Source organism: Danio aesculapii, chromosome 1 (assembly GCF_903798145.1).
Source record: "Danio aesculapii chromosome 1, fDanAes4.1, whole genome shotgun sequence".
NCBI classification, from domain to species: domain Eukaryota; kingdom Metazoa; phylum Chordata; class Actinopteri; order Cypriniformes; family Danionidae; genus Danio; species Danio aesculapii.
Window position 1 is genome coordinate 6,237,924 of NC_079435.1, and position 21,531 is coordinate 6,259,454.

Here is a 21,531-nt window from a genome sequence, read left to right on the forward strand (position 1 = left end):
TGTCTTGAAAAATATCTAGTCAAATATTATTTACTGTCATCATGGCAAAAATAAAATAATTCAGTTATTAGAGATGAGTTAATAAAACTATTATGATTAGAAATGTTGAAAAAGGTCTTTCCGTTAAACTGAAATTGGGAAAAATTATACAGGAGTGCTAATAATTCTGACTTCAACTGTACATAAATATAAATACATTATGCAAGAACAAATAACTGAGATGTATATGTTGTACTACAAGTGGTTGTTTTGCAGGCTACCTGTCCGGCCCCCACAAACACCACCCCGATCTTATGAGTGTCGTACGGAGGCATCTGATCCAGAACCTTCACTGCACGGTCAATCAGCTGACAACAGCAGAAAACACACAAGATTAACATCCAGATCAGCTGCAAAACACTTCTCAATCATAGAATCAAGCCTATTGTTATTGTTAATAATCATTTATTTGTCTTCAAATTCTCATCACTGTAAAGTAAAATAATCTCAATCTTTTGACTCTAAATCTGTAATAAAAATCAGTCAAGCCATATTATTAGCCTTCAGATACTAAATATTTCTGTTCAGTTTTAGTTATAATTTAATCAAGCTGTGCATTATTGACATTTGTATTTATTTGCTTTATTTAGCTCTTTAATTTAATAGAACTTATCCTTTACTTATAACTTTAGATTTGATATTTTCCTTTATTAAATATATTTTTTTTTTTCATGTGATGTAAATAGTTTTTGTAGCTTTAGTTAATAAGACCTGTGACCTTCAGTATAGAGAAAAAAATCTATACTGCAATTATAACATATCATACATGAAACTGTAAAATGTGTATTTATTTATATATATATATATATATATATATATATATATATATATATATATATATATATATATATATATATATATATATATATATATTTAAATCTTACAGTTTCATTTATGATAATAATATTTGTTATAATTCTATAATAAATCTATTATTTGCCATTAATAAGAATGTTTAATAATCATAAATCATTTTAAAAATCTATTTTATTACTATTAAGGTACATTCATTTTATAATAAATTTACAGTAGAATATGCAATTATTTTACAAACAAACAATACTTATAGTTTTCATTAATGCTCAGTAGCAATAACACAGTACAGATAGACAGATGGATGGATCGACAGACAGGTAGACAGGTAGACAGGTAGACAGACAGACAGACAGATAGACAGATAGACAGATAGATAGATAGATAGATAGATAGATAGATAGATAGATAGATAGATAGATAGATAGATAGATAGATAGATAGACAGACGGAAAGACGGATAGACAGACAGAACAAAATAACTCTAGACAGACAGACAGACAGACAGACAGACGGATAGATGGACAGATAGACAGACGGATAGATGGACAGACGGAAAGACGGATAGACAGACAGAACAAAATAACTCTAGACAGACAGACAGACAGACAGACAGATAGATAGATAGATAGATAGACAGACGGATAGATGGACAGAACAAAATAACACTAGACGGACGGACGGACGGACGGACGGACGGACGGACGGACAGACGGACAGACGGACAGACGGACAGACAGATAGATATTTCATTTTTAAATCCTGTTGTACTTCTCTCTTTGTTAAGAGCAGTTTCGGGTACAGTGTGCTCTCACCTGTGATTTGGGAAGCAGCAGGGGTTTGTTGGCCTCATTGCCGAAGAATGGCGAGTGATAAAGCTGCAGGAAGACAAAACTGCAGAAGAAGAGGAGCAAAGGTCAGAGCACTAATCTACAGAACACAAGTGTGCTCTGAATCTAAAACCTAGAAAATCCCACAGCACTTTCATCTTCTCCACTCTTCACAGAGGAGAGATAAAGCTGGAGGAGCTAGCAGAGGATAAGCAGAGGGCTCTTCAACATCAGGTCAGAGCAGGAGAAATGTCCGGAAACACTCTCTGACCTCCAGAGACCCATTAAACCCAGACCAGCACCACTAAAGCTGGCCCTCAAATAACTCTCACCCGGACCATAACAAATGAGGAACAACGATCTGAACAGCACTGATGACAATGAGGGAAGAGTCTGTAAGGGTGACACAGAGATAGGGTAGAGTTTGTAATGAGCAGCAGAGTTAAGATAAAGTTTGGATGGATAAGATACACTGTAGTTAGAACACAGTTTAGAAGGGCAACGGAATTATGACAGAGTTTACTTGTATAAAATGGAGTTAGAATAGAGTTTGCATGAATCAAACAGAGTTAGGATAGAGTTTACATGTATAAAATGGAGTTAGGATAGAGTTCACATGGATAAAATAGTGTTAGAATAGAGTTTGCACGGTTCAAATATAGCCAGAATAGTGTTAACATGGATAAAATAGAGTTAGAATAGAGTTTGCATGAATCAAACAGAGTTAGGATAGTGTTTGCATAAATAAATTGAGTCAGGATAAAGTTTACATGGATCAAATAGAGTTAGGATAGAGTTTGCATGAATCGAATAGAGGGAGGATAGCGTTTGCATGGATCAAATACCGTTAGAATAGAGTTTGCATGGATAAAATAGAGTTAGGATAAAGTTTGCATGGTTTAAATAGAGTTAGTATAAAGTTTGCATGAATAAAATAGAGTTAGGATAGTGATTACACTGATAAAATAGAGTTAGGGTAGAGTTTGCAAGGATCAAATAGAGTTAGGATAGAGTTTATATTCATAAAATAGAGTTAGAATAGAGTTTGCATGGATAAAATAGAGTTAGGATAAAGTTTGCATGGTTTAAATAGAGTTAGTATAAAGTTTGCATGAATAAAATAGAGTTAGGATAGTGATAACACTGATAAAATAGAGTTAGGGTAGAGTTTGCAAGGATAAAATAGAGTTTGCATTGATAAAATCGAGTTAGGATGGAGTTTGCATGCATCAAAAGGAGTTATGATAAAGTTTTGAGGGGAAGATGTGGTGAGAATAGAGTTAGGATGAGTGAGAGAGTTAGAATAGAGTTAGGATGGTTGAGATTTAGTTAGGAAAAGAATTTGTATAGAGTAGACAGATGTAGGATGGAGTTTACACAGGTGAGACAGATTTAGAATTGATTTATGATTGGAGAGTTAGAATATAGTGAAGATGGGTGAGAAAAAGATGAAATTGAATGGCCTAGACAAAGACAGTCTAGAGTTTGGACGGATGAGACTGAGTTAGGATAGAGATTGGATGGCAAAATAGAGATGGGATAGAGTTTGGATGGGCAAGACTAAGTTAGGATAGATTTAGGATGGGCAAAATAAAGGATAGAGTTAGGATGGCTGAAACTCAGTATAGAGTTTTGATAAGAGTGTTTCGGAAGGCCAGGAGTTTGAATGGATCGAATTGAGTTAGGATAGAGCTAAGAATGATGAGAGGTGGGATCAAATCTGCATGGTTTATACAGGTTACACTTTAGGATAGGCAAAATAGAGTTGGAATAGAGTATGAATGATCGAAAGACTGAATTAGGATGGTGAGACGGGATGGAGCTCGGACAGGTAAAATGAAGTTAGGACAGAGTTAGGTTGGATGAGGTAGTTTGTAAAGATAAGAAGAAGTAATGATGGAGTTTGAATGGGTGAGATAGATTTACCAAAAAAGTCTGGATGGGTGAGAGAATGTCAGTATAGAGTTTGGATGGGTCAAATAGAGTTTGGATGGGTGAGAAAAAGCTAGAATAAAGTTAGCATGCATTGGAAAATGTCAGATCAGAGTTAACGGAAAGTCTTGAATGGGTAAGATAAGGTAACCAACACCTCACCTGAACTCTGCTGATGCCTGACTGATTCACTCATATTTATATTTTATGCAACATGTTTGATTTATTCTAGTTTTATTATTTATGTCCAACATGGAATTTGCATCTCAAGAACTCTGACTGGAAAGCAATCAATTGAAAAGTTGTCAGAAAAAAAAGATGTTGCAAGATAAATGGCTTAATTTATATAAAACCATAATTCTAATCTATTTTTATTATTATCATCACGTAATTTAAAGTTAATATTTCATTATATACAGTATCTATTGAACAGTGCTCTGATATTTTTACTGTTATGACAGCTATTATCCCCATTTACTGCATAGAACAAAACCCCTTACACCACAGAAGAAACAGCTCCTCTTTTATCCTTTTGCTCTGAGCACCATCATCCACACAGAACGTCTGTTTTGACCGACAAGGCCCTTCAGTTCTCAGGAAGCAATTGTGGTTTAATCCAAACAGACATTGAACATTTTACAACCAGTAAACAACAGTCTGACAGCCAACAAACTGTTTCAAGAAAAAACTAAACAAACGGCCACAGCTCTTAGTGTCTGACTGAATGCAGAGGAAAAAAGAATTAACTCAAAAGCTTTCCTGGCCTTCTGTTTATCGATCGCCCGCTCTGAGCATCACAAAGACGAATGGCCATCATTTTGCTTTAATTCTAATTCTGAAATCCAACAAACTGAAAGTGTTCGACTCAAAAAGCGTCTCGCTTCACAAAAAGAGTGGAGGCAGGATGATTTAACGTCAGCAGGGGTGTCAGATGATGACTGTAATGAAGAAGAATGATGTTTTCCCGCCGTATCATTACTCTCCATATCGCGCTCTGCTTCTGAAGGAAAGTGGAGCTCTTGGATCAAACGGTTGACGTCCACAACACATTACAGCTGCGTTAACATGTGCTGAACATAACCACAACCTTCCAGCATCCATTACAGCACTGAGGGCTGTCTGACATCGATCACAGTGTTTTTTATTTATACAAAACATCCCTGGAAGTAAATAAAGTGCACATTCTTTTAAATCAAAAAAACAGATTTACATCTAACAATTCTAAACTTTTTCTTGGAATTAATAATTGATATTTTAAAATTACGACTTTTTCTTGGACACATGAATTTACAACTTAGAACTTTTGAAACTTTTTTAGATTTTGTCTTTTTTTTTTAATTTTACAATTCTGACTTCTTGGACACATGAATTTACAACTTTACATTTTTAACATTTTTTTTTTTATTATTTCGTAATTTTTTTACATTTTAAAATAATGACTTTTCTTGGACACATGAATTTACAACTTTAAATTCTGAACGTTTTTTTGGAGTTCGTAATTTTTAACATTTTTCAAATTCTGATTTCTTGTACACATAAATTAACAACTTTATATTTGTAACTTTTTAGGATTTCGTAATTTGTTACATTTTAAAATTATGACTTTTTTGGACACTTGAATTTACAACTTTAAATTTTTGGGGGATTTCGTGATTTTTTACATTTTAAAATTACGACTTTTTTGGACACTTGAATTTACAACTTTTACTTTTTTTGGATTTGAAAATGTAACAAATTACGACTCTTTCTTGGACACATGAATATAGAACTTTAAATTTGTAACTTTTTTGGATTTCGTAATTTTTTTACATTTTAAAATTCCGACTTCTTGGACAAATGAGTTTACAACTTTATATTTGTAACTTTTTGGGGGATTTTGTGATTTGTTACATTTAAAAAACAGGACTTTATCTTGGACACATAAATTTACAACTTTAAATGTTGAACTTTTTGGGGGATTTTTTTTTATTTTGTACATTTTAAAATTGTGACTTTTTCCATGGACGCACACATTTACAACTTTACATTTTATTTTGGGATTTGCTACATTTAAAAATTATGGCTTTTTATTGGCCACATTACTTAACAAACTTTTTTAGGGATTTCGTAATTTGTTACATTGTAAAATTAAAAACATTTTCTTGGACAAATCAATTTACATTCAATTCCGAACTTTTTTTGGATTTTATAATTTTTTACATTTTAAAATTCCGATTTTTATTCTTTGAAACACATTTACATCTCATAATTCAGAAAGTTTTCTTAACATTCTTACTCTACATTTTATAAGTTTGAATTTACGTACATTTAGAAATCGCAAATCTCAACAACTCTTTGGAATTTGTAGTTTACATTATTTGTACTTTTTTTTTTGTCATGCACAGATGAATCATTCACCACAAAACTAGCAAAGTAAGCTAACTAAACCAACATGGTTAGTTTTGATTTCACGCATGCTTTAAAGCGACGTCAGATTACCTGGGGCTGAGTCCGGAGCTCTTTTCCACATTAGTCGCTCCTCCTCTGGCATCCCGCTCCAGTGTTTTGCGGTCTCTCCTTGAGGATGGCGCGGACACTGATATGGTGTGTCCCCGCGGCCGGTGTCCAGTCGGAGACAGGGGTCCCGTCTGCACCGGCGGGAACTCCAGCCTCATCCTGGAGGTAGAGGAGGAGGACACGGACACACTTGAGCTGCTGCAGGACGTCCCGGTGGCAGATCCAGCGCTCTCTCCTGGAGCCTCCACACAGGCCTGGACTGTGGGGATTTTGCTGGTGGGGGCTGGATCTGTGCTCTGGGACGAGGCTTTGCTGAAGGCCTCTGGAAGGGTCTGAAGCTCTGGAGATGAGCTGGATTTGTTAAGTGTGCTGGAGCTGCTGCTGCTCTGGGTGAAGGAGAGCTCGGGGTCCTGGGCTCCAGGGGTGCAGAGGCTGAGCGGAGGCTGGTCGATGGGGATTCCTCCTTCACTGACCTCCTCCAGGGTGGACTTATCATCATCTTGGCTGGAGGTGGAGGAGGACTGTGAATAATGGAGGAAAGAAAGAGGAGGTGAAGCGATTGTTGGTTTAACAATGCTGTGGGTGACTGGAGGATTTGTTTGAAATTTTTAATTGAAAACTTGTGATTCTTGGAAAAAAAAAAAAAATGTTTTTCCGGGAATTCTTAGATACTTTTTAAAAGACGGCTTTTTCTTGTAATGCTAAATTGCAATTATAAACATGTTAGAATTCTGTTTGTTCATTTATAGCTCTCATTTTTGAACATTTTATAAATAAGTTCAGACGTTTTTTTGAAAATATTCAATTATAACTCGCAATTTTAAAGTTCTGACTTTCTTTGGAAAATTAATTTAAAGCTTACAACTGAGCATTTTAAAATTAAAAATATGAATTTGTAGCTCGCAATTCCAAACATTTAAAATTCCGAATTGTTCTTTAAAAATGTTAGTATATTTATATTGCTTAAAATATTATATTTTTTATTGAAATTTGTTTTAAGTCTTGCAAATATGAATTTTCATTTCATAATTCTAAACCTTTTCTTGGAATTCTTAGTTCACATTTTAAAATTCCAACTTTTTCCTTTTTGGAAATACGAGTTTACATCTACATTTTTCCTGGAATTCTTAGTTTATTTTTTAATTTACAGCTTTTAACTTGGGGATAATTTGGAATTCTGAACATTTAAAAAAAAATTCTAAACATTTAAAAACCTTTTTTCTGGAAAATATTCGTTTACAGCTCATAATTCTGATCATTTTATAATTCAGACTTTTTCTTGAAAATATAAAACTTACAGCTCACAATTCTGAACATTTTAAAATTCAGATTTTTTTTGCAACTATTCATTTACAGCTCACAATTCTGAACATTTTATAATTCAAAATAGTTTTTAAAATTATTATTATATTTATATTTCTTACATTGTTTTCAATTCCTGGAAATATGAATTTTCATCTCAAAATTCTGAACTTATTCACGGAAATCTTGGTTTGCCAATTAAAATATCTGTTTTTCTTCAAACAAATAAATTTATATCTCGCAATTCTGAACATTCTAAAATTCAGATTTTTAAATATTAATTTACAAATTGCAATGCAGAACTTTTCCTTATAATTCTTACTTTACATTTTTAAATTCAGACTTTTTCTGGAATATGAGTTTTCATCTCACGATACTGAACTTTTTCTCAGAATTCCTTGTTTCCAAATTCCACATTTTTCTTGGAATTTGGAGTTTACATTTTGGAATTCTGACTATTCTGACTTTCTCTGACTTTTTTTTTCTTAGTTCACATCTTAAATTTCGTAAAAAAAAACGTTTTTCTTGAAAATATTAATTTACAATTCTCAAAACTAAACTGTTTTCCCCGGATTTCTTGTAGTTTACATTTTAGACTGGAACAATTTTCTTGAAAATATGAAATTTCAACTTTTTTTTCTTAAAAATTAAAATTTACAACCTCACAATTCTGAACTTTTCCTTGGCGTTAGTTTACATTCTTTAAAACCTTTTTTCATGGAAATACGAATTCACAAATAAAAATTTGGAACTCTTGGGAATTGTTGGTTTAAACTTAATATTCTCACTGTTTGTGAACTATGAATTTACTTTTTGCAATTCTGAACTTTTCCGAATGATTTATTGTTTGCATTTTAAAATTCAAATAGCAATTGTGAAATTTTTCTTGGAATTCTTGGTTTAAATTTTTTAATTCTAATTTTTTTACAATATAAATTTACTTCTCGCAGTTCTTACCCTACATTTTACATTTCCAGCTATTTTTGGTTCTTGTAAATGTGATTGACTCACTCTGCTCATCATGCCGGCGGGTGTAGTCGTGCTGGTGTTCATGAAGATGGGTTCAGAAGGAACAGCCTCAAATTCCTCCACCTCTTTAGACTCAGCTGGTGATACAGACACTTTACTCCGTCCACTTTCCTCCATCACTACTGAATCTGTTGAACAGCAGCATCAGCAAAATAAACAAGAGCAAATCTCTGCACTATATATATGAGCAGAGGAGTGTCTATAACATCTGTGATTAGTCCAGAACTCTCCTAAAGTCACTCTAATACATGCAAAGCTGTTTGAAGATCACATCTGCTCTCACACACACACACACACATACTGATCAAACACACACACAGATCAAACAAACACAAGATCGAGTCAGACATATAAAGCACGCTCGGTAGACAATTTGACATTGAAAGGCTTTACAAAACATGCTGCATTTAGAGATCCAATGAAATGATGGTAGAAGTGCTGAAACACAGTCATCTTTGTTTTAGTGTACCTGATAAAGCTGAAGTCAGAAGTTTACATATTTCTGTCAAAATTCTGTTTAAATCTCACAGATTCTGACTTTTTTCAGAACTCACACTTTTGCAATTCTTTTATTCTTGGAATTTGGAGTTTAGATTTAAGAATTATTATTTTTCTTGGAATTCTAAATTGTCATTTTGGAATTCTGACTTAGCCTTTAGAATTCCGGAAAAATTTTTGAATTCTGGAATTTTAAAATTCTGGAAAAAATATTCTTGGAATTCTGACTTTTTCTTTGAAATTCTGGCTACATATAGGAATTCTGACTTTTTTTCTTGGAACTCTGACTTTTCCCTGGGAATTCTGACTTTACATTTCAGAGTTTTTTTCTTGTAAATTTGAAATAGGAATTCTGACAACATTTTAAAATTCTGCCTTTAATTTCTTGGAATTCTACTTTTAAATTTCGGAATTCTGAGTCATTTTCTAGTCATTCTGAATAAATTTTGGAATGTTGTCCTTTTTCTTGGAATTCTGACTTTTCCCTGGGAATTTAAATTTACATTTTGGAATTCTGACTTATTTTTTTGGAATTCTGACTACTTTCTAAATTCTGACTTTTTTCTTGAAAATCAGATTTACATTTCGGAATTCTGACTTTTTCTTGGAATTCTGAATTTACATTTTTTCTTGTAAATATGACTGCTAGGAATTCTGACAACATTTTGGAATTCTGCCTTTATTTTCTTGGAATTCTGCTTTTAATTTTCGGAATTCTGAGTCATTTGCTTGTCATTCTGCCTTTAAATTTCGGATTTCTGACTTATTTTCTAGTCATTCTGACTAAATTTTGGAATTCTGACTTTTTTCTTGGAATTCTGATTTACATTTTGGAATGTTGTCCTTTTTCTTGTCAATTCTGACTTTTCCTGGGAATTCTAAATTGACATTTTGGAATTCTGACTTATTTTTTTGGAATTCTGACATTCTAAATTCTGACTTTTTTCTTGGAAATCAGATTTACATTTCGGAATTCTGACTTTTCTTGGAATTCTGAATTTACATTTTGAAATTCCGACTTTTTTTCTTGTAAATCTGACTTCTAGGAGTTCTGACAACATTTTGAAATTCTGCCTTTATTTTCTTGGAATTCTGCTTTTAATTTTCTTGGAATTCTTGGAATTCTGACTTTTCCTGGGAATTCTAAATTGACATTTTGGAATTCTGACTTATTTTTTTGGAATTCTGACATTCTAAATTCTGACTTTTTTCTTGGAAATCAGATTTACATTTCGGAATTCTGACTTTTCTTGGAATTCTGAATTTACATTTTGAAATTCCGACTTTTTTTCTTGTAAATCTGACTTCTAGGAGTTCTGACAACATTTTGAAATTCTGCCTTTATTTTCTTGGAATTCTGCTTTTAATTTTCGGAATTCTGAGTTATTTTCTTGTCATTCTGCCTTTAAATTTCGGATTTCTGACTTATTTTCTAGTCATTCTGACTAAATTTTGGAATTCTGACTTTTTTCTTGGAATTTTGATTTACATTTTGGAATGTTGTCCTTTTTCTTGGAATTCTGACTTTCCCTGGGAATTCTAAATTGACATTTTGGAATTCTAATTTACATTTTGGCAGAATTCCAAAATGTAAATCAGAATTCCAAAATGTTTTTGGAATTCTGTTTTTGGCTTTTTTCTTCAGAATTCAGAATTTACATTTTAGAATTGTGACCATTTTTTTTCTGAGTTTACATTTCGGAATTCTGACTTTTTTTCTTAGAATTCTGAGAACAACTCAATAGTTGAAACACAAAGCACGATTTGATCTCCATTGTCCACCCCTATAACTGAAATACTTTCATGTGGGGCAAATGTAAATGATATGCATAAAAGGAATAAATTACCAGACGACATAAAAACTGGGCAGCTTTAAAACAGAAATATGCCTTTCATGTCAAATCCATGGTGGAAAAAGAGAATGCAGACGAGCTTCAGGATAAGCACTAAAAAAAGCGTCCTGAATCAGGAATCAATCCCATGGCTGGCTCTGGGCTGAACGCTGATTGGCTGAGTTCACCTTTGATTATCTGCTTTGTTCTGGATTGTTGAGTGTTAATGGAGAGAGGAAGCTGAAGAAACACAGGATTCGTGCCTCAGACACACCACATACAGTATTGTACCTGCCCAGGATATACTTCTGTGAAACCTGCCGGAGGATTCAGAGGAGCAGAGAGAGCTGAGAGAGGCCACTGCGGTGAAAACAGGGCCCGAAAACACACAACACACACACATACGACCCACAGGAGACAGCAAACACAGAGTCAAGAGTCTCAGGCTGAACGAGGACAGATGTGTGCAAACAGCACAACAGATGCTCATTAAAGAGCTCTGCAAGTCAAATGTTAAGTTGTGGATGACACAGACTAAAAAAAACAAAAAGAAAAAAAACAGTCCCACCAGTATTTAACGGAAATAAAATCAGATTTTTTTTACAACTAAAATGGCTTTGTGGTGAGAAATGAGTCCAGCAACAATATTTTATCCTTATTGTTATTATTATTGTTACTTATCCTTGTTATTATTATGATTATTGCTGTTGTTGTTGTCATTATTATTATTATTATTATTATTATTATTATTATTATTATTATTATCACCATTAAATAAAATCAATACTTACTAAAGGTTTGACGTGGCACATGATATAAAAATATTGATTTGTGGAAAAAACAGATCACTATTATTTCTATAAATATATGTGTGTATTAATTATAAGTAACTGATAACAAATTATTCATACTCAATAATAATTCTAAAATTACCTAACAAAAGCAGAAGTATATATTACTATTGTCATAGAAATTACTTTTACATAATATTTAACTATTAATAATAATTATTATTATTATTATAATAATAATTTAAAAAATTATTACATTTTACATAAAACTATATATGTGTTATGTACATTATAGTAAATTGTTTACAATTCTTTATAGTAGTCTATGTAAATTAATTCTGAATAACAAACAGCATGTAATAATTCCTAAATAATAATATTATGAAAAGTATCTGATAAATTACTATTGCTGTAAAAAGTAAATTAAAGAATTTATATTACTTGCATTGTTATTATTATTATTATTATTATTATTGTTATTTTTCTTATTATCATTAAATAAAATATATAATTATTAAAGGTTTTTCGTGGCACATAAATTAGAAATTGTAGAGAACAAATGATTGAAATGATTTTCTATTATTTCTATAAATGTGAATTAATGATAAGTTACTAATAACATATTATTATTGCTAAATAATAATAATAATTACCTAACAAAAGGAAAAACGTATATTACTATTGTCATAAAAATGTGTTGTACATAATATTTAAGTAATAATATTAGTAATTATCATCATTGTTATTATTATAACCATCTTTTATTATTATTATTATTATTATTATTATTATTATTAATAATAATAATGGTTAAATATTATGTATTAGATTTTTTATGGTAATTGTCATTTTGTTACGTATTTTTGTATTATTATTTAATAATAATAATAATAATAATAATAATTATTATTATTATTATTAAAATAAACATTTAATTTAACTTTATAACTATAATGTATGATGTTCATCAAGTCTTATTTATTTGATAATTGCCGTAACCTAGATGGAAACTTTGATGATTAAACTTTTATGTCAATTAATTGTGCTAACCTAGTATCCTATACCCTGTTGTGTACTAAAAAATAAAATATTATAACAGCATTTTCCAGAGTAGATTAGTTTAATCTTCTTTAATGTGTTCATTAATACACTGAAAATTGTTTTGGGAGAGTTGAGGTGGTCATTAAGAGGAATAAATCACTGAAACACTTGAGATTCGCCTAAATTAGGCATAAGCTAAATGTTATCAGCAGACGTGTTCATTTATAACAGCAAGAGACCTACGTTAGACTAACATAACATATAAACAAACATAAAAGGACAAAAAACACTAACAAATAAACAAAACAAAAAAGTAATAACATACCTAAAATATTTCAAATAAATAAATGTAAAATAGACAAAAACAAGAAACTAGCAAAATAACAACACACATATAAAATAAATGAATACAAAACAGACAAAAACAAAACATACAATTCATTATAACAGACACATCCAAATGCGTGGCATCATTTCCTCTCAAAACACGAAATTATTGGCTGTTCCTGCATGCTGCATACTAGATTCTGCACATCTACTACTGTTTTGTATAAAACAGTAGATAAAACACACTGCAAATTCCTGTACTATATATAAAACATTCACTACGGCATTGCTCAGCGTGGTTAAATATGAATTCGCACAGTAGTTTTACCACTTCTGCCATATACGCTTATGAAGGTTGAGCACACAAGCTGCAGTACCAAACATGACCACCAGTTGACACAGTGTCCACTGTTGACCCCCTATTTTGAGGAATATGAACTATATTTTGTTATAGTTTTGACAATGTCTGTAAAGTTACATTACATCTATAGTAGTAAGAACAGTTTGCTGGCATTTCATTTCAATTTAGCCTCTAAAATGTGGATTGCTGTAGCAAAGTAATGCTTTACAATTGCCGAGTATCCTCAGGCAAATTAATAAATAACTGTTGCTAAGTAATATCTATTAAAAATCAGTCACCAGATTTGGAAACTACAAGCTTTACGCTTTCAAATGATATATAGTTTGTCATGATTGCTTTATATTTAGATAATAATATTAGGGTTTAAACATGTAACTGCAAATGATCCCACAGGTTGAAGGGTGATCGTAAATGGATTTTGATTTCCTACTCTTCCTACGTAACAAAAGAAATTAAAAACAACAACAAAAGATGTATTCAGAAGACGTAGACCTTTCCAATGATTGACGCTTGTCATGATTAGATTTGGATTTATTTGTAATATATTGAGGTAAACTAAAGAGAGACATCTGGGGTTTTTCCTCCAGAGAGTGTGTTTGAGTGTTTCTCACCAGTGTTAGAGCGCTGGATGGGAGCCGGTTTGCCCTGTGGCTGGGATATATCTGCGGGACGCTCGGCCGGCGGCTCCTTCACCCCATCCATGGCCATGAGGACGCTGGAGAGCTCCTGCAGAGGCAGATTACCCAGCTCAGAGGAGAACGGGCTCGGTGGGTTCTCCAGACACATCAGCCAGCTTGTGTTCCCTGAGAAAAAGCAGCAGAAAATGAGGAAAACACTGTCGGCATAATGGAGGAAACCTACAGTTTAGAGTCAGCAAGATACAGAAGCTAACATTGTCTTTTTTTCTATATTGTGATGCACATCCCGTTAAAATGGTCCCAAAATAAGAAAACAATACAGGGGGTGCATGACTTTGCACACTGAGAACTGATTGGTTCGTTGAAAGAAAGGTATTACTAACAAAATAAATATAAAGATATCAACAAATGGATGGATGTAGACAAGAAATAAGAGACGATGATAGGTCCACCTCAAATGACTGATAGCCTGCCTTACATGACTGGTAGCTCTGCCATATATGATTGATAGCCTCGCCCTAAATGACTAATAGCTCTAAATGACTGATAGCTTCACGCTAAATGGCTGATAGCCCCACCCTAAATGACTGATAGCTCCACCCTAAATGACTGATAGCTCCACCCTAAATGACTGATAGCTCCGTCTAAATGGACAACAGCCCCACCATAAATGACCGATAGCCCTGCCCTAAACGACTGATAGCCCCACCCTAAAATGACTGATAGCTCCATCTAAATGGACAACAACCACACCATAAATGACCAATGGCTCCAACTTAAATGACCGATAGTCCCGCCCTAAATTACTGATAGCCCCATGCTAAATGACTGATAGCTCCACACTAAATGACTTATAGCTGCACCCTAAATGACTAATAGCTCCTCCCTAAATGGCTGATAGCCCGCTCTAAATGACTGATGGCTCCACCCTAAATGACCGATAGCTCCGCCCTAAATGACCGATAGCTCCGCCTTAAATTGACAATTGCCCCACCCTAAATGACTAATAGCTCCACCCTAAATGTCCAATAGCTCCACCCTAATTGGCCGACAGCTCCACCCTAATTGGCCGACAGCTCCACACTAAATGACTGATAGCTCCACCCTAAATGACTGATAGCTCCACCCTAAATGACTGATAGCTTCCCCCTAAATGGCTGATAGCCCGCTCTAAATGACTGATGGCTCCACCCTAAATGACCGATAGCTCCGCCCTAAATGACCGATAGCTCCGCCATAAATGGACAATTGCCTCACCCTAAATGACCAATAGCTCCACCCTAAATGACCAATAGCTCCACCCTAATTGGCCGACAGCTTCACCCTAAATGACTGATAGCTTTGTGCTAAATGGCTGATAGCCCCGCCCAAATGCCTGATAGCTCCACCCTAAATGGACAACAGCCCAACCATAAATGACTGATTGCCCCGCCCTAAATGACTGATAGCTCCGCCCTAAATGACAGAGAGCCCCGCCCTAAATGACAGATAGCTCCGCCCTAAATGACAGATAGCTCCGCCCTAAATGACAGATAGCTCCGCCCTAAATGGACAATAGCCCGACTCTAAATGACCGATAGCTTTACCCTAAATGGCCGAGAGCTCCACCCTAAATGGCCAATAGCTCAGCACTAAATGACTGATAGCCCCAGCCTAAATGACTGATAACTCTGCCCTAAAGTACTGACAGCCCTGCCCTAAATAACACAGCTCCACCCTAAATGACCGATTGCCCTGCCCTAAATGACTGACAGCTCCGCCCTAAATAACTGATAGCTCCGACCAAAATGACTGATAGCTTCGCCCTAAATTACTGATAGCTCCGCCTGAAAAGTACTGAAAGCTCCACCCTAAATGACTGATAGCTCAAAGTAAAATGATCAAATAAGATCAAAGTAAATATGAATTATTTGTATTATTTTAATGGGATTTTTTTCCATTTATTTATAACAGTTTTACTGAAATGAAATACTTAAAGTGTCATTTTAATATTATTGAAATAATTGTATACATTTTATTGTTTACAACAGTACTCCATTAATGTAACTTTTATCATTCTATTTTATTTACACCAATGACAACTTTATTTCAAGAGTGAAAAAGAGGTTCAGAAAAGAAAGTTGCACAACACACACACTGAAATAAAGAAATCAAATCACAAAAGCTGTACGGAGTGAAGCAAGAAGAGCCTGACAAAGCAGACTCGTGAACGAAACACACAACAAGAGAAGGAACAACTGCACAATAGCAATCCTCTGAAAGCCTCAGAAAGCATCTCGTCATGTGTTTTTCTCCAAGAAACGCAGCGCTCAAGGACACGCCACAATTAAAGCGAGAAACACAGAAATACAGATGGAGGAGAATCGGGTCTTTGAGCGCTGCAGGTGTGACTCAAACTATTAGAAAACCTCAAACATGGCATTTGAGCCCCTGCAGGCCGTGGCGATCGCTCATACGCCGCTCAAACGCCTCGAGACTGCAGATAATATGAGCTAATTTTAGCGCCGCGCACAAATGTGTCATAATTGAGAGCCAGTGGGTGATAATTATGGCCCAGGACAAGGTTACAGGGGTAAAACATGCATGCGCAATATTTGCCGTATTATTTATTCATTTTCCATTGGGTTAGTCCTTATTTATCAGGGGTCGCCACGGCGGAATGAACCGACAACTATTCCAGCATATGTTTTACTCAGCAGATGCCCTTCCAGCTGCAACCCAGTACTGGGAAACACTCATACACTCTCACATTCACACACACACACACACACACACTCATACACTACGGACAATTTAGTTTATTCAATTCACCTAAAGCACATGTGTTTGGACTGTGAGGGAAACCGGAGCACAGAGAAGTGCCAACTGGGCAAGCTGGGACTCGAACCAGCAACCTTCTTGCAGTGAGGTGACAGTGCTAACCACTGAGCCACCGTGCTACCCTTTATTTGGTGTATAAAAATGATGAAATCAAAATTGACTATTTTCCTTGAATAATATAGATATAGATTTACTTGAATTTATTTTAAAAGACTTGCTTGTACACGTCATTATTCTGTAATTGTGAATTAAAAACAACTGTTTAAAGGCACTAGGGAGGGATTAACCTGCCAATCACATGACATTCACCAATAGCCTGCTTTAGTACCACCCCCTTTTCATTAATTCATATTACTCAGTATTTAAATGAAGCTTCATTTTAGTGTTAAACAACAAGAAAAAGTATAAACTTCTCTGAAATATTGTATGTCATACTTACGAATTAATATTCCAATTAATATCTTCTGATTTTCATAGTATGCGTATGAATTTAGTACCAGTGCAGTACTTTTACCATAAAGCCACATATCAATCATTTAATCAGAGGTTGATTTAAAGAATTATGAGACGTGTTGAACAGATAACATTGAGTGTGTTCACTTGTCACATTAGGAGATAAAAAAATGCCATCAAAAACTGCCTTTTTCTTGGTGAGGCAGTTAAAGGTTGTTAAATGAAGGTGTAAACAAATGTCTTTATTTAGACATGTTAGAATTATGACAAGGTTATATATGCATGCTCTATATTTGGCATATTAAATCAATAAAATCGAACTATTTTAATTGAATATTGCAGTGCTCATTTAAAATGACTTGTTTGTACACGTCATTATTCTGTAATTGTGACTCAAATGCAACTTTTTTTCCAATCCAATGACTTCTCTTTTCTGATTGGTGTTTACAGATACTAGGGCAGAATTAACCTGTCAATCACATGAATGCAAAGATTTAGTTCCGCCCACTTTTCATCTGTTATTCATATCACAATATACAGTGATTAGAATAACAGGTGAATTTTTGAATCTGGCTTCAAATTTACGAATTGGATTTGTGTATTTTTGAATTGTATTTTGAATTTACAAATTGGATTTGTGTATTTTGAATCATGTTTCGAATTTACGAATGGGATTCGTGTAGTTTTGAATCGTGTTTTGAATTTACGAATTGTATTTGTGTATTTTTGAATCATGTTTCGAATTTACGAATTGGATTTGTGTAGTTTTAAATCGTGTTTTGAATTTACGAATTGGATTTGGGTAGTTTTGAATTTACGAATTGGATTTGTGTATTTTTGAATCGTGTTTTGAATTTACGAATTGTATTTGTGTATTTTTGAATTGTATTTTGAATTTACGAATGGGATTTGTGTAGTTTTGAATTATATTTCGAATTTACGAATTGGATTTGTGTAGTTTTAAATTGTGTTTTGAATTTACGAATTGGATTTTTGTAGTTTTGAATTTACCAAATGGATTTGTGTATTTTTGAATCGTGTTTTGAATTTACGAATTGTATTTGTGTATTTTTGAATTGTATTTTGAATTTACGAATGGGATTTGTGTAGTTTGGAATCATGTTTCGAATTTACGAATTGGATTTGTGTAGTTTTAAATCGTGTTTTGAATTCACGAATTGGATTTGTGTAGTTTTGAATTTACGAATGGGATTTGTGTAGTTTTGAATCGTGTTTTGAATTTACGAATTGTATTTGTGTATTTTTGAATTGTATTTTGAATTTACGAATAGGATTTGTGTAGTTTTGAATCATGTTTCGAATTTACGAATGAGATTTGTGTAGTTTTGAATCGTGTTTTGAATTTACGAATTGTATTTGTGTATTTTTGAATCATGTTTCGAATTTACGAATTGGATTTGTGTAGTTTTAAATCGTGTTTTGAATTTACGAATTGGATTTGTGTAGTTTTGAATTTACGAATTGGATTTGTATATTTTTGAATCGTGTTTCGAATTTACGAATTGGATTTGTGTAGTTTTGAATTGCAACCTTTTTCCAATCCAATGACTTTTTTTCTGAATGGTGTTTACTAGGACAAGATTAACCTGTCAATCACATGAATACAATGATTTAGTTCCGCCCACTTTTTACCTGTTATTCATATCACAATATACATTTGAAGTAAAAATATATATATATAAATAAATCTATCAAAATAGGGCTTAACATTTTGACTTCTGTTGACTGCATATGGCAGAAAAACAAAATAAGGCTTTGTCATATGGTGCAGCTCTAATCTCTGGTGTCTGAATGGGTTTTGTTGTTAATGTATATCTGGTCATACCTGAGGGCCTGCGGATGAAAATCTCAGCCCAGCCCTGCGTCAGCATGGGTACAAATTCTGCCAGGCTGTGCTTGTGTTTGAGCGGTGGTGATGGGTGGCAGGCGGAAGGTGGCGGGTGCTCCTCCATTCCCCTCTGAGAGCTCAGGACATCCAGCGGGGGTCCGGGAGGAGGCAGCGGGCCGCTGTACTCGCCTTCAGGAGATGCCACCAGAGGACTAAGACTCTGAGCCGGCCCGGCCCGCAGAGCGTGACCACCTGAAGAAAGATACACACCATCAGTATGGAGCCAGATCAGTCTCAAAAATAATACATTTAGGAAATTAAATTTATACAAGCACAGCACAATTTTGAATTTCCAAAATGTATTTGTGTATTTTTGAATCATGTTTCGAAATTACAAACTGGATGTGTGTATTTTTGAATCGTGTTTTGATTTTACGAATTAGATTTGCGTATTTTTGAATCGTGTTTTAAATTTACGAATTAGATTTGCGTATTTTTGAATCGTGTTTTAAATTTACGAATTAGATTTGTGCATTTTTGAATCGTGTTTCAAATTTACGAATTGGATTTGTGCATTTTTGAATCGTGTTTTGAATTTATGAACTGGATTTGTGTATTTTTGAATCGTGTTTGAATTTACGAATTGGATTTGTGTATTTTTAAATCGTGTTTTGAATTTACGAATTGGATTTGTGCATTTTTGAATCGTGTTTGAATTTACGAATTGGATTTGTGTATTTTTGAATCGCATTTGAATTTACGAATTGGATTTGTGTATTTTTGAATCGTGTTTTGAATTTACGAATTGGATTTGTGCATTTTTGAATCGTGTTTTGAATTTACGAATTGGATTTGTGCATTTTTGAATTGTGTTTGAATTTACGAATTGGATTTGTGTATTTTTGAATCGTGTTTGAATTTACGAATTGGATTTGTGTATTTTTAAATCGTGTTTTGAATTTACGAATTGGATTTGTGCATTTTTGAATCGTGTTTGAATTTACGAATTGGATTTGTGTATTTTTGAATCGCATTTGAATTTACGAATTGGATTTGTGTATTTTTGAATCGTGTTTTGAATTTACGAATTGGATTTGTGCATTTTTGAATCGTGTTTTGAATTTACGAATTGGATTTGTGCATTTTTGAATTGTGTTTGAATTTACGAATTGGATTTGTGTATTTTTGAATCGTGTTTGAATTTACGAATTGGATTTGTGTATTTTTGAATCGTGTTTTGAATTTACGAATTGGATTTGTGTATTTTTGAATCGTGTTTTGAATTTACGAATTGGATTTGAATATTTTTAAATCATGTTTTGATGAGTCCTCTGAGGGAGTGATTCGTTCATTCAAGCATGCGCACACTGTGCAGGTGGTAGAGAAGATTAGCTTTTTTTTTTAAGTCTTCAATCGGGTTTGAGTCGTTCGTTCCTCACATGAAATACATTAGCCAATCATATGCAGTCTGAGCCGAAAAAGATTTTGTCCATTCATCTCTCGAGTCCTCAGTTTTGATTCATCTCTTTACGTGCCGTTACATGATGAACGAATGGCTCAAAAACCCAAAGACTCAAAAGGTGAGCTAATCATGTGTTTCTGGCTTAGACTATGTGTATTGGTTAAGCTTATATGGGATGTCTGTGTCTGAAGATCTGAGAATCGATTCAGGATAGTTAGATTCATTTGGTTTTTCCTCCCACCCTTAAGTCTCTGTGTTCACCTGATATAGAGCGGACTCGTGTGCGTGTGTTGGTGTTGATCTGCTGGCCGGACTGAGACTCTAGTTTAGCGGGAGCTTCTTTGGTCTGTCGGGTGTGCAGAGACGGGTCAGACCTGCAGAACACACACACATACACAACAGATGATCATGTTTAGTTTTTAGACTCATTTCATCTCCCGAAGGGGTCTCAGACCAGTCATTTGAAGAGTGAACAGTTGATCACCTGGTCATTTCTCCTCCTCCATGTCTCTCTGTCATGTCCAGACCCAGAAGAGCTTGTGTTCGCGAGCCGCCGCTGGTGGTTATGGTCACTAACTTATTCCCCACCAGCCACGTCATACTGGGACCACCAGATAACAGGAAATCAGCGATGGGAGACCTGAGAGAAGAAAAACACACACAGAAAACACTTCAAGCTGGTCTTTTTCCTGCTGAAAACATCACACTGCACTAGAGATGGAATGAATCTTAGATATTGCTCTACACCTGTAAAAATGCTCCACAGAATAAATTAATCAAAGTTCCTTTTAAATTAATTAATGTGCTCCATTTCTTCATTTAGTTGTTAAGACGGCTGCGTGCACCTCTTGGGCAGAGCAGAGAAGTTGGAGAAGACGTATCTGGCCATCATGTCCAAGCAGGTCTCTGTGAGCTCCAGATGGACCGTCTTCAGAGCGTCGTCCGCCTGCATCACTGCGTTCTCATCTGCTGAGCCCAGACTGCAGGTGGTGCTGGATGTCTGCATCCTGCACGGGAT

General features: G+C 34.3%; 1 protein-coding gene across 1 annotated transcript in view; it reads right to left on the bottom strand.

Annotated features, from left to right (window-relative positions):
* The window catches only part of tsc2 (TSC complex subunit 2), an 86,970-nt gene that overhangs the window by 14,224 nt on the left and 51,215 nt on the right, over positions 1-21,531 (bottom strand). The window contains 10 exon segments of the mRNA XM_056456425.1: positions 261-347; positions 1,668-1,746; positions 6,093-6,631; positions 8,424-8,569; positions 11,063-11,131; positions 13,903-14,094; positions 19,049-19,303; positions 20,775-20,887; positions 20,998-21,153; positions 21,359-21,520. Of these exon segments, the coding sequence (XP_056312400.1) occupies positions 261-347; positions 1,668-1,746; positions 6,093-6,631; positions 8,424-8,569; positions 11,063-11,131; positions 13,903-14,094; positions 19,049-19,303; positions 20,775-20,887; positions 20,998-21,153; positions 21,359-21,520 (1,798 nt within the window).